The sequence below is a fragment of the Anolis sagrei genome, chromosome 2 (assembly GCF_037176765.1).
Source record: "Anolis sagrei isolate rAnoSag1 chromosome 2, rAnoSag1.mat, whole genome shotgun sequence".
NCBI classification, from domain to species: Eukaryota; Metazoa; Chordata; class Lepidosauria; order Squamata; family Dactyloidae; genus Anolis; species Anolis sagrei.
The window spans coordinates 115,929,180-115,943,109 of NC_090022.1; the positions used below are offsets into that span (position 1 = coordinate 115,929,180).

The 13,930-nt window shown below is 43.7% G+C and overlaps 1 protein-coding gene across 2 annotated transcripts in view; it reads right to left on the reverse strand.

The window, feature by feature from the left end:
- Positions 1-7,574, reverse strand: part of LOC132768656 (uncharacterized) — a 35,730-nt gene extending 28,156 nt beyond the window's left edge. For both annotated transcript variants that reach the window (XM_060764751.2, XM_060764750.2), the window contains exon 1: positions 6,779-7,574. In XM_060764751.2, coding sequence (XP_060620734.1) covers positions 6,779-6,866 — 88 coding nt within the window. In that variant the 5' untranslated portion in view covers positions 6,867-7,574. The remainder of the gene's footprint in view (positions 1-6,778) is intronic.
- Between the last annotated feature and the right edge of the window lie 6,356 nt (positions 7,575-13,930).

A 13,930-nucleotide genomic window follows, 5' to 3' on the forward strand; every position in this document is an offset into this window, starting at 1 on the left:
TAAACTACATTTATTCTACAGTGTAGACAAATCCTTTGTTTATCAGTACACGTAAACAAAATGGCTGAGGAGGTAATTAAGAACTCCAAATTAAATTAACAAAATAATTTCATTAATAAATTCGAATAAATAAGTACCGAGCTTCATGGGATTGTGGATTGGCCCTCAACCAATAACAAATATTTCCATAGTGTAAAAGCAAAATGATCAATTAATGTAGATGCACATGGTAAAAGGAGTTCAGGGTTTGAATGGCCTGCAAGGTAAATGTCCACCAGCAAAGAAACACTATGTAATTCTGCAGTGGTGAAACCTCAACTTGGAGCAAGTCTACAATGGACGGTAAATCCATGGTCAGTGTAGATCACAGATGTACTGTCCAAATGCACTTTGGCAGTGGGTTGGCATCCACAGAGTCTTGGGCCAAGATAGCATCAGCCTGTTGGACCATCACCTCACCTTCCGTGTCACTGTTGCTGCTCCCTGCCAGTTACTGAATTCCTTGCACAGGTGCTATGTTATGACATCAGCAGGGGCGCCTAGTCAGCCAAGAAGGATGCGCGACAGGAAAGAATGATCGCAGTGTCCCAATTCAGCTATACAAATTGCCTTGAAGCCACAGGATGCTCTGGAGTTTCAAGCAAACTCCAAGGCACTATGTCTCAAGTGGGGCAAAGCCAGTTTAGCCCCGATTAACTTGCACTACTCATTAGAAATACAGGAGTGGCATGAGGGCAGCCAGAAATCATCACCAGCTGTCAGGATTTCTTGGAGTTGGAGGCCAAAACACCTGGGGACCCACAGGTTGAGAACCACTGCTGTAAAAGGACCCATCTGCAATGACCACTTAATCCAGTTTCAAACTGGAAGAAAGTGGTTTTGCTGAGCACTTAGGAAATCCTGGAACCGGTTTGAGGCCTAAGTGGTGATTAGAGAAACCACAGAACACTGATGCACATTAAGGGAGCTTTTGTGGATGTTTGCTGTCTGGCCCCCACAGTTGGAAGCTAGCTTTGAATTGCATTAAACAGTCAGTGTAGACAGGGCCTTAGGGCCCTTCCACACAGCCAAATATCCCAGAATATCAAGGCAGAAAACTCCACAATATTTGTTTTGAACTGGGTTATCTGAGTCCACACTGCCATATATTCCAGTTCAAAGCGGAAAATGTGGAATTTTATTCAGCCAGAATATCAAGGCAGAAAATCCCACATTATCTGTTTTGAAGTGGGTTATCCAAGTCCACACTCAGATAATGCAGGATTTTCTGCCTTGATATTCTGGGATATAAGGCTGTGTGGAAGGACCCCCAGATAACCAAGTACAGTATTTTCTTGGCAAGATTTGTTCAGAAGAGGTTTGTCATGGCCAGTGAGTTCTTGAGTTAGTAGGACTGAACAAGGATTCAATCCCTGGTCTCCCAGAGTCACAGTCCAACACCCAAAAACACTACACTATGTGAGATACTGATGTTGAAAAAAGGTTATCACCAAACTCTGTAGCATATCCAGAAGAGGGCAACAAAGATGGCAACTTTCCCAGAGAAAAGTTGAAGAAGTCAGTTATCTGTACCTGAGAGACAAGTATAGCGATGATTGTCATCATCATAAATGATGGCGCATGGGAATTGCAGCCCAGTAACCCTTGGACTTCAACCTTAGAAATGGATAGGAAGAACTTCTAAATGGATGAACTATCCATGGAAATGGAGGGCTCTCCTTGACCAGAAGTTTTAAAGTGAAAGCGGAGGGGCCTTTTGTTGGTGGTGCTGTACTACTAGACTTGTTCTCTTGGCATGAAATGTTGAGATCCTTCCATCTGTTTAATACAGAAAAGGCTAGTTTGTCTTCATTTCCATTTTAGGTGTATCCCAACAGCATCTTAAGGACACTTGCTGAGAACATAGGAAAGCATTTCCTTCAGAATTACAGCCAGACTGTGGACTTCTCTACCTTGGGAAATTAGTCTTATAACACACTATTTTCTGCCATTTGAGAACATATTCTGTTCCTCTTGATATTTTTAGATTTGACAGATTAATTTTACCTACTATTTTATCTGAAGGCTTTTCTCTCTCTTTGTCTGATTCTGTCTTATTTAGCCCTGCTCTTGAATGAAGCTGTGATTATTTTTGATTGTGTGTGTTGGCCACCTCAAATAAATTGACTTACAGAAACACTCTCGCACATGTATTTTCTGCTGGAAGCAAACATGAGATATCACCTGGTTTACGGTCAGATGTGACTGGCTTTCAGCTATCACAAAATACTGCCATGGTTACACTATGCAACCAAAAGCTAGTTTAAGAGAATATGCCCCAATCCTTTTTTTATCTCACTGTCACATTCTGGGAGCAAAACAGAAACAACAATAACGTGAAGGGCAGTGGGTACTGACAGTAGCCAATCATGACGTCCCAGAATTAATTCCAGATAGTATGTTCAATTCTATCCAGAATACAGCTTGCAAATATGTATGTGAGAGAGTTTTGGAAGCTTCTCACCCACATGTAATTCGATATTTTATACTTTATAGAACCAAGACACTGATGATAGACCAAACATGGTTTTCAGTTTCACAGAACTCTTCTTCCACATAGAAACTGTTCTGTGGTCCAGGAAAGCTTATATTTTCTCATACTAACCTAACAGGTTACAGCCTGTGTTGGATGGGGTCGCACTCCCCCTGAAGACGCAGGTTTGCAGCTTGGGTGTGACCCTGGACTCATCGCTGAGCCTGGAACTCCAGGTTTCGGCGGTGACCAGGGGAGCATTTGCACAGTTAAAACTTGTGCGCCAGCTGCGCCCGTACCTTGGGAAGTCTGACTTGGCCATGGTAGTCCACGCTCTGGTTACATCCTGCCTAGATTACTGCAACGCTCTCTACGTGGGGTTGCCTTTGAAGACAGCTCAGAAGCTTCAACTAGTCCAACGATCGGCAGCCATGATTCTAACAGGAGCGGGACGCAGGGAGCATACAACCCCCTTGTTGCGCCAACTCCACTGGCTACCGATTTGCTACCGGGCTCAATTCAAAGTGCTGGCGTTGACCTTTAAAGCCCTAAACGGTTCCGGCCCAAGCTACCTATCCGACCGCATCTCGGCCTATGAACCCACCAGGACTTTGAGATCTTCCGGGGAGGCCCTGTTCTCAGTCCCGCCTGCTTCTCAAGAACGTCTGGCAGGGACGAGAGACAGGGCCTTCTCGGTGGTGGCTCCCCGGCTGTGGAATGCCCTTCCCACGGACATCAGATTGGCACCATCTCTGATGGTTTTCCGCAAAAGAGTAAAGACCTGGTTATTTGCGCAGTTGTTTGAATGATTGGTGCAAAGACTGGTAATGACATAGGAATGGAACAATGGACGACAAACCTGGATCATGTTTTTAGTGATGAGATGCTTGGGAATGGTAACTATAGTAATTATGTATTAATTGTGTATTAGATTAGGTTATTAACTGTTTTATATTGATGTTGAATTTTGCTGTGTTTTGTGCCTTGTGAACCGCTGTGAGTCGCCTTCGGGCTGAGAACAGCGGTATAGAAGTAAATAAATAAATAAATAAATAATATTAAATAAAGAAATAAATAACCATTCTGCTTACAATTCAATCAAGTGAAAATTTTATTCCTTAAAGAGTTTACAGCAGTGTTTCTCAACCTGGGGGTCGGGACCCCTGGGGAGTTGCAAGGGAGGTTTCAGAGGGGTAGCAAAAGGCCATCACAAAACACATATTTCTGATGGTCTTAGAAACCTAAATCCCTCCAGTGTTTTCTGTTGGTCATGGGGGTTCTGTGTGGGAAGTTTGGCCCAATTCTACCGTTGGTGGGATTCATGGGGCTCTTTGATTATAGGTGAACTATAAATCCCAGCAACTACAACTCCCAAATGTCAAGGTCCGTTTTCCCCCAAACTCCACCAGTGTCCAAATTTGGGCATATTGAGTATTCGGACCGAGTTTGGTCCCGATCCATCATTGTTTGGATTCCACAGTGCTCTCTGGATGTAGTTGATCTACAACTCAAAAACTCAAGGTCAACGCCCACTGAACCTTTCCAGTATTTTCTCATGAGAGTTCTGTGTAACAAGTTTGGTTCTATTCCATCATTAGTGGAGTTCAGAATGCTCTTTGATTGTAAGTGAACTATAAATCCCAGCAACTACAACTCCCAAATGACGAAATTAATACCCCCCCCCCCCCCAACAGTATTCAAATTTGGGCATATCAGGTATTTGGTCCAGTGAATGAAAATACATCCTACATATCCAATATTTACATTACAATTCACAACAGTAGCAAAATTACAGTTTTGAAATAGCAACAAAAATAATTTCATCGTTGGGGGTCACCACAACATGAGGAACTGTATTAAGAGGTCACTGCACTAGGTCTCCTGACATTTTTCCCATAGCTATGGAAGGCATCCTCAGAGGTTGTGAAATCTGTTGGAAACTAGGCAAGTAGAGTTTATATATCTGTGGAATGTCCAGGGTGGGAGAAAGAACTCTTGTCTTCTTGAGGCAAGTGTGAATGTTGCAACTGGTCACCTTGATTAGCACTGAATGGCCTTACAGCTTCAAAGCCTGGCTGCTTCCTGCCTAGGGGAATCCTTTATTGGGAGGTGTTAGCTGGCACTGATTTATTCTTGTCTGGAATTCCCCTGCTTTTTGGGTGTTGCTCTTTCTTTACTGTCCTGATTTTAGAGTTTTTAACACTGGTAGCCAGACTTTGTTCCTTTTCATGGTTTCCTCCTTTCTGCTGAAATTGTCCACATGCTTGTGGATTTCAATGGCGTCTCTGTGCAGTCTGACATGGTGGTTGTTAGAGTGGTCCAGCATTTCTGTGTTCTCAAATACTATGCTGTGTCCAGATTGGTTCATCAGATGCTTTGCAATAGCTGACCTCTCAGGTTGAGTCAGTCTGCAGTGCCTTTCACATTCCTTGATTCATATTTGGGCATTGCTGTGCTTTGTGATCTCTATGTAGACTTGTCCACAGCTGCATGACATACGGTAGACTCCTGCAGAGGTGAGAGGATCCCCTTTGTCCTTTGCTGAACATAGCATTTGTTGGATTTTCCTTGTGGATCTGTAGAATGTTTGTAGGTTGTGGATTTTCTTAGTGAATCTGTAGCGCCCACAGACTTCAATATCAGTGGGGATCCTGGAGCCAAACCCCAACAATACCAAGTGCCAACTATATAAGCCAATATACACTTTTCTTGAACAGCCCAGAGGCAAAAATGTCATTGTGCACATCCTCAGAAAAATATCTTATGGAAAAGCAACTCAGCACAGAGGTCATAGGTTTATCCCAGTCTCTAAGCTACTGGCCACCAATCTAACAAATTTCCAGAAAAGGAATGAATGGTAGCTAATGATTGTAGCTGACCCCCTCCCTGCTTTCCTTTTGCTGGCAGGCAAATATATTTTAATTCAAGCAAGCTTTTTTTGCATAAGCAGGGGAGACGTTTATTGGGTACGTGTTGCAGATCTTTTCATTTATGTATGTTATTAATTCCTTTCCTAATGGATATGATACATTTTCAAATTACTTTAATTCATGCATGGGCAAACCTGGGCCCTCCCTCCAGGTGTTTTGGACTTCAACTCTCATAATTCCTAACAGCCTCAGGCACCTTCCTTTTCCTCTTCAGCTGCTTAAGTGGAAAGGGCCTGAGGCTGTTAGGGATTGTGGGAGCTGAAGTCCAAAATATTTAGAGGGCCCAAGTTTGCCTATGCCTGTTCTATAGTGTGCCCCCCCCCCCAAACTGAGGGAAGCAGATGGGGCATCCTCATAGACATCTACATTAGGCCTGGGCAAATTTCGACCCACCCTCCAGGTGTTTTGGACTTCAACTCCCACATTCCTAACAGCCTCAGGCCCTTTTTTTCCCCCTTTCCTTTTCGCTTTCCCACTTAAGTGGCTGGAGGAGGAAAAGGAAAAGGTCTGATGCTGTTAGGAATTGAAGTCCAAAACACCTGGAGGACCCACGTTTGCCTCTACATGTTTTAATTACATGTTAAATATGTTCAATTTAGTGCTACTGGAAACAATGTGGGGTCCCATTCTGGCACACCAAAGGGAGGGGACTCCTGCCACTTCATAGAATCAAAGAGTTGGAAGAGACCTCATGGGCCATCCAGTCCAGCCCCCTTCTGTCATGCAGGAACACAGAATCAAAGCACCACAGACAGATGGTCATTCGCTTCTGCTAAAAAATTACCAATGAAAGAGACTCCGTAGGACTTAGAATCATAGAGTTGGAAGAGACCTCATGGGCCATCTGTTCAACCCCCTGCCAAGAAGCAGGAAAATTACATTCAAAGCACCCCCGGCAGATGGCCATCCAAGCAGTAGTATATTCCACTGCCAAACAGCTCTTAGCACCAGGAAGCTTTTTCTAATGTTTAGGTGGAATCCTTGTGCAGGCAGGACTGAAGACCGTCAGGTCGTAGGTTCAAATCCGGGGAGTGTGGATGAGCTCCCTCTGTCAGCTCCAGCTCCTCATGCGGGGACGAGAGAGAAGCCTTCCACAAGGATGATAAAACACCAAGACATCTGGGCCTCCCCTGGGCAACGTCCTTGCAGACGGCCAATTCTCTCCCACCAGAAGCAACTTGCAGTTTCTCAAGTCGCCCCTGACACGGGAAAAAATTCCTTTCCCCTGCAATTTGGATTCTAGGAATCTTTTAAAGTGGAGGCAGGGCGCAGTCTCCCCCAATCAACCCCTTTCTCCCCCGAGGTAGGAAACAGAGGAAGCAATGCAGGTACTCACTGGTCGCGATGATGATGGCCACCACATTACTGTCCATGGGCACACTGGTGGTGGGCGTGTGTGTCTGGGCCTCGCCGGACTGGGTCATCTCCAAGGCGGTGCTGGTGCCCGGATGGCCTTGCAGGTGGGACCCGTCCTCTTTCAGCGCCTGCCCCACAAGCCCAGGCAGTCCACTCGGGGTGAGCCTTGCTCCTCTCCTGCTTTGCTTGGACTGATCTCGGGAGAGGATGTCCACCTCCGGAGTGGCAGCGTGCTCCTTCCTTCCCAGTCACCTCCCGCCCGCCCTCAGCCTATGCTGCCTATTGTGCTTCGCTCTCTCACTCATGCCTGCTGCATTTCGCGCATTTTCCGATACGGATCTCTTGGGAGAGTTCTTCTCTTGGGACGAGATGGGGTGTGGGTGGTTTGGCTCACCTGCAGGATCCGGCCAGGGCTACTTTCTGCTCTCTTCTCCCCAAAGCACCGCGCCAGGAGAGCTTGGCTTGGCTCTTTCGGGAGTCTTGGTCGGTTCTGCTCGGGTTGCACCGCTTCGGATCCAAGCCAGGCAGTTCCCTCTGGCGAGAGATGCTTTCATGTTAAGCCTCCCAAGGCAGACCAGTTCTGCCCGGTCTCCCCAACTTGCAAACGCCCGCCAGAGTGGGAGCCAAGCGCAACAACGTTCACTCCTCTCCAAGCCGGGCTCCGCTCAAGCGGGACAACAATCACCTCCTCCTCCTGCTGCTGCTGCTGCTCCCTCCTTGCCTTTGACTCCCGCGCCAGCCTCACGCGGAGCTCTTTGCACAATCTCTCGCCTTCCTGTGCCTCTCGCCGAGGTTTCGCTTCTGATAGGTTGCCGATTCAACGCTCTCGACGCCGATTGGCTGAAAGTGAGAAGCGCCGCATTCCCGGGATTGGAACGTTGTGTCGGCGGTCGCCGTGGAAACTGGGCACGTGCGGCGTGCTAGGAAGCAGCAGCAGCAGCAACAGCAAGGCGCAGGCGGAGGAATGCTCTTCTTTGCTCCTTCCAAGGTAGCATGGATGCATCGGCACCAGGCATGGGCAAACTTCGTCCCTCCAGGTGTTTTGGACTCCCACTCCCGCAATTGTTAAGAATTGTGGGAGTTGAAGTCCAAAACAGCTGGAGGACCAAACTTTGCCCATGCCTGATCTACACTGGAATGGCTACAAAGTGGAATCCACGACATGCGAGTGTGGAGAGGAGCAAACCACAGACCACCTACTGCAATGCAACCTGAGCCCTGCCACATGCACAATGGAGGACCTTCTTGCAGCAACACCAGAAGCACTCCAAGTGGCCAGATACTGGTCAAAGGACATTTAATAGAATACCAAGTCTGCAAACTTTGTGTTTCGTTTGTTTGTTTGTTTGTTTTAATGCAGTACAACTATTTTGGTTCGCTCCTGATACGATAAATAAAAAATAACTGGAAAGGATGCAGTTTGATACCACTTTAACTGCTCTGGCCCAATGCTATGGAATTTTGGGAACTGTAGTTTAGTGAGGCAGCTAGACTCTTTAGCAGAGAAGGTTAGAGATCTTGTAAGAGGACATGTCCCAGAATTTCCTAGTTCAATTATATATTAAAATACTAGCCATCCCCTGCCACATGCTGTGGCCCATTCTGTGTATATGTGTTTGTGTGTGTATACATGTGCGTATTTGCGTATATATGTGGTTTTGTGTATATATGTGTGTATTTGCGTATATATGTGGTTTTGCATGTGCGCTGTAATGTATTTTTTTTGCTTTTTATTTATTTATTATTTATTTACGACATTTATATGCCACCCTTCTCACCCCGAAGGGGACTCAGAGTGGCTTACAATACATACAATATATTATATTATTAGCACAGTACAATATCAGCATTATCTATTACTATATTGTACCATAACATTATATTGTAATATTATTAGTAATATTACCTGTAATATAAAATATATAATTATATCATATTATTATATTGTATTAAAGCCCTAAACGGTTCCGGCCCCACTTACCTCTCCGAACGCATCTCCACCTATGAACCGACTAGGACATTAAGATCATCCGGGGAGGCCCTGCTCTCGGTCCCGCCTGCGTCACAAGCGCGTCTGGCGGGGACGAGGGACAGGGCCTTCTCGGTGGTGGCCCCTCGGCTATGGAATGCCCTCTCTGTAGACATCAGACAGGCCCCTTCGTTGCTGACGTTCCGGAGGAAGGTCAAGACGTGGCTTTATGAACAAGCTTTCGGCTAAACAGTGCAACTGAACACAGGAAGACGGTATAATTGAACATAGGAAACGGTATAAGGACTATGAGAACGGATTCCGATTTTATTGAGACGTTGATATGTTAACTGATTGTTGTTTGTTGTATATGATGTGTTTTAACCACTTGCTATTGTTATGATAATGTGTATTGTGTAAACCGCATTGAGTCGCCGAGTTAGGCTGAAAAATGCAGTATAGAAATAAAGCAAATAAATAAATAAATATTACAATATTATAAATATTATATGTATATACAATATATTACATTACATTACATTATTAGCATAGCACAGGAGACAAGGTGGAACTGTCTTCTGGCCCCCTCTCTCTTCCCTTTTTAAGCCTCTTCTGCTGTGTTTTTCCGTGATGGTCACTCATTGGCCTGGTAGGTGTATTGTGTCCAAATTTGGTGTCAATTCATCCAGTGGTTTTTGAGTTATGTTAATCCCACAAACAAACATTACATTTTTATTTGTATAGATTTAGACAGATTGAAACAAAACCTACATACAAACATGAGGGAAACAGCAGCAGCAACAAAAGATTAAAAGTACTTTTCCTAGAATAAAAAACAACTACGAACAATCTGAATTATTTAATCACAGGTCTCTACATTCTGTGTTGGTGGTTACATTCTCTCAGTTTTCTACACCCATTTAGTGAAAAGGTACATCCTTTCTCACATGATAATACACTTCTAGTCCAAACAAACAGTCCATCTTTGCTGGACAAACACAATAAATGGGGCCCAGTCTTTCTTAAAGTTGGAGAATTATCCTCCATCAACATTGTAAGTTTATCAATTTTGGCAAATTCACTTATTTTCACAAGATCGTCATAGAATCATAGAGTTGGAAGAGACCTTGTGGGCCATCCCGTCCAACCCCCTGCCAAGAAGCAGGGAAATTGCATTCAAAGCACCCCTGACAGATGGCCATCCAGTCTCTGTTTAAAAGCCTCCAAAGGAGGAGCCTCCACCACACTCTGGGACAGAGAGTTCCACTGCTGAACAGCTCTTACAGTCACAAAGTTCTTCCTAATGTTCAGATAGAATCTCCTTTCCTGTAGTTTGAAGCCATTGTTCTGTGTCCTGGTCTCCAGAGTAGCAGAACACAAGCTTGCTCCCTCCTCCCTATGACTTTCCCTCACATATTTATACATGGCCATCATGTCTCCTTCTTCTTGGAAAGGAATCATAGAATCTTTCCATCTTTGAGCATAGGTAATTCTTCCTGCCGTTATCATAGCAATAACCTTCCCCGTTTTCTTTCAAGTCGTTCATCTAACATCTCAAGCAGTTCAGGGTTCATTTCAAATTTGACTTTTAACAATTTCTTCTAAAATCGCATGTATTTGTGCCCTGTGTTTCTGGGCCTTTTTATATGACCGCTACTTATGTTAAAAATGGCCCATCTTCTTTTATTGCCAACAATCACTAGAGATATATTTTTTAATGCATCTTAGCAATCCTTTCTGGATTCCGTAGTTAAAGTGGTGCCAAACTGCATTCATTCTAGTGTAGGTGCATCCTAAGTGAACAAAGTGGTAGACAACAAAAAATTACCTCATGAAACTGAATGTATACACACAAACACATTAGCAGTGCCCGGATTATTTGAAAAAGGCAGCGTTTGTTTTTGAATTATAGCTGTCTGCGGAGATGGGAGGCTGTTTGTGTAATTAGACACCTCTGCCGCATACACACATACAGATGTTCACTTTTATTATGCATGTGTGTGTTTATATAACATTTGAGATGATTACCCCAAAGTCAATTTAAATATAAGGATTACAGTCCAAAATTCAAAGGAAAATTGTGTCAAAGTTCTTCTCCAATGGTCTTCCCAAAATGTGTCTTGAATCAGTGTGCTGAGATGTTGCACAAGCTTTACTAAAAAGCTGTACTTGCAATATAGGAAGGAGCTGAATACATTTTAAACGGTTGTAATGGTGATGAACTTAGAAACTACAAAATCAGACCTTTATCAAGTCTTCCAAATATGTCTTTTAACAATAGAAATGTGTCAAGAACAAAGTGATGAAGAACTGCAACCATAATGCATAATAAGAGATTAATTAAGCTTCAGGAAGAGTTGTAGCTGAACTGTGATGATGGGGTGAATCATTTGTCTTTACGCTTGAGATCCAGCCACCGGAGCACAGCGTGAGATCACCTCCGCAATAATGCCTGATACAATCACGATAAAGGCACTCTGAATCTGTTTTCTCCTTCTTCAGGCCATGTTTGTCCCTTGTTCTTCCTACTTGCCTGGAAACAGGCCTTTGTCCTGCTGAATCAAAGAGGGCGAGGCTGACCTCCAACAGGGAGGCTTAGATTCTGTTTTCCACTCAGAATTGTCTGTGGAGGTGTAGTCAGGTCTGACACGGTAGATAATGCAGCCCACAGGATTGTTTTATTAAGTAAGCTCAAGGCCATAAATGCAACTCCACTCTTCCTCACTTTATCTTAACAACTACCTTGTGAGGCGGGCCAGGCTGAGAAACTGGGTTTCTTGTCTCCATTTTGGCGAGAACATCACATATACATTTGGTTGGATGCAGGAGAGGACTTTCTTGGCACTTGCTCCAAGACTATGATTCCTAAACAGTCTAGACTGGGACTTTCCTATCCTATGCTTTCTAGGCAGCTGAAGACCTTTCTGTTTGGGCAGGTCTTTGAGTGCTGACTGGTGGAGAGTAGGAGAGCCTGACATATGGTGTGTTGTTGATCATCACTTGATCTCGCTCCCTTGGAATGGCTCAGGGTGCTCTTTCAAGTGTTTGCTCTGAGCGGGAGCTGAGAGGAAGTTATCTTTGCTGGCTGGACTTAATTTGGTCAGGCACTCAATGTTTTCAGAATAACCAGAACATTGGCTGCACATTTCTCCAGCTCTGTTCATGTTCTGTACAGAAAAATAAGATTCTTTCCAAGATTTTTTTCTAGCCCTGGCTGGGGAATATGTGGGCTTGGTGGTGGTGTTCAGCTGCCACTCCAGTCATCCTTTCTCATGGGCTATGCTGGCTATGGCTTATGGGATTTGAGTTGCCAAAATCTGGAAGGTCACACATTCCCCTGCTATAAAACGCTTCCCTGTGACATAAAGCAGGACAGCTATTGCCATGCTTTACAGTCTTCAGATGGAATGCTTGTCTTAGGACCATGAAAATCACATCATCTGCAAAAGGATGATTTAAAGACAGAATTAAAATGTAGTTAATGATACCAAGGCCCCTTCTACACGGTCCTTATATCTCAGGATCTGATCCCAGGTTATCTGCTTTGAACCGGATTATATGTCTCCACTGCCAGATATTCTGGTACAAGCAAATCTGGGATCAGATCCTGGAGTATAGAGGAGGCCATAGACAGATCATCTTTCTTTAAAAGACAGATCATCTTTCTTTAAAAACCCTATCCTAGTTTACCCTACCTTTTTCATGCCCAGCATTTTAAATTTTAAATTATTACATTTGGCCGCTGCCATAGGTTTTTAAATGCTGTATGTTATTGTTATTGTTTATTGCTTATTGTGTATTTTTTGTTTTTGAGTTTTATTTTAACTGTTTTATATTGATTATTGTTATCGCTTTTGTTTATTGATGTGCTGTGGGCTTGGCCTCATGTAAGCTACACCGAATCCCTTGGGGAGATTGTAGCGGGGTACAAATAAAGTATTATTATTATTATTATTACCATCACCATCACCATCATCAAAGAGGGAAGAGAAATTCTGGTTTTGTAAAGGATGTATGCCTGCCTATGAAGACTTTCAGAACCATTGAATAGAATTACGTTGCAGAACGTGGGAAGTTACCTTTAACAAGCAATTTGTTATAATGGCAGCCAAACGCATTTACTCCCCCCAGAGTAGTTCATGAGCATCATATATTATTTTTGAAAAATAACTATTTAACTTTTCTATTTCATGGAAAGTAACAAAAAGGGTTCACAATAGAGCACAAAGCACTGCTCAGGCAACAACGGAAACAGATGACATTCTTCTTCTATTAAAACTAAATCCTGTGATTATGAAAATCAGTTTAAAAAATGCTGTTACTGAAGAAAGGGCTTAAAACTGCCAATACAGCGCAACTAGAATATTCCAATATTTTTCTTCCTCCCTCTCTGGCTTATTTACCAATAGGTGAAATGAGTCTCCCTGGTGCTTTTACAAAATCTATTTGCTGAATGGTTTGGAAAAGTGCCTTATTTACTCAATCAGCTCTCATTAGGCTCATTAAAAGACGGTTATAATATCCGACTGTAGGCAGCCTCACTTCACACCCTGGAGTGCAGCAGCTCACCGGTTGGTAATAAAGGGGATATGGCAAGGTTAATCACGCCTGACGGTGCTACACCAATTCTTATGCCGCTAAGCACTCCGCAATGATGAATTCATTCAGCTCCTTTGCACTGGAGGGATAATGGGCTCATTCAGTGCCCAGAAACACTCTGGATTGTAAAGATTCTTCAAATTAGTGGGACGGCTTATGAATAGGGCCTCTTATTGCTTTGCCATTCTCCTACATGCATTCCCCCATCATCTTCCCCTTCACCTGCTACACACATTAATGCTGGGGTCGAATGTATGTTGAGCCCCAAATAGATCTTCATGTTTCATGGCACTGAGTAGCATACTAAGTTAGCCCCATTCCAAAAGCTCAAAAAAAGTAACAGTATTCGAAACAGAAGCTGTGATCTGTCCCATCTGATACTTGAGAAAGCAAACAAAATTCTCCTAGCTTTTCATATTTCTCATAAGCAGAAGAACTAGAAACTGTTGAAAAGTGGAACGCAGAACACTATAGAGTGCTAATGGGACATAGTGGAGAATTCATCTCACATATTTTAATGTTAGCGATCCTGTTTCTGTGCTAACAAGCTTCAACACAAGGATC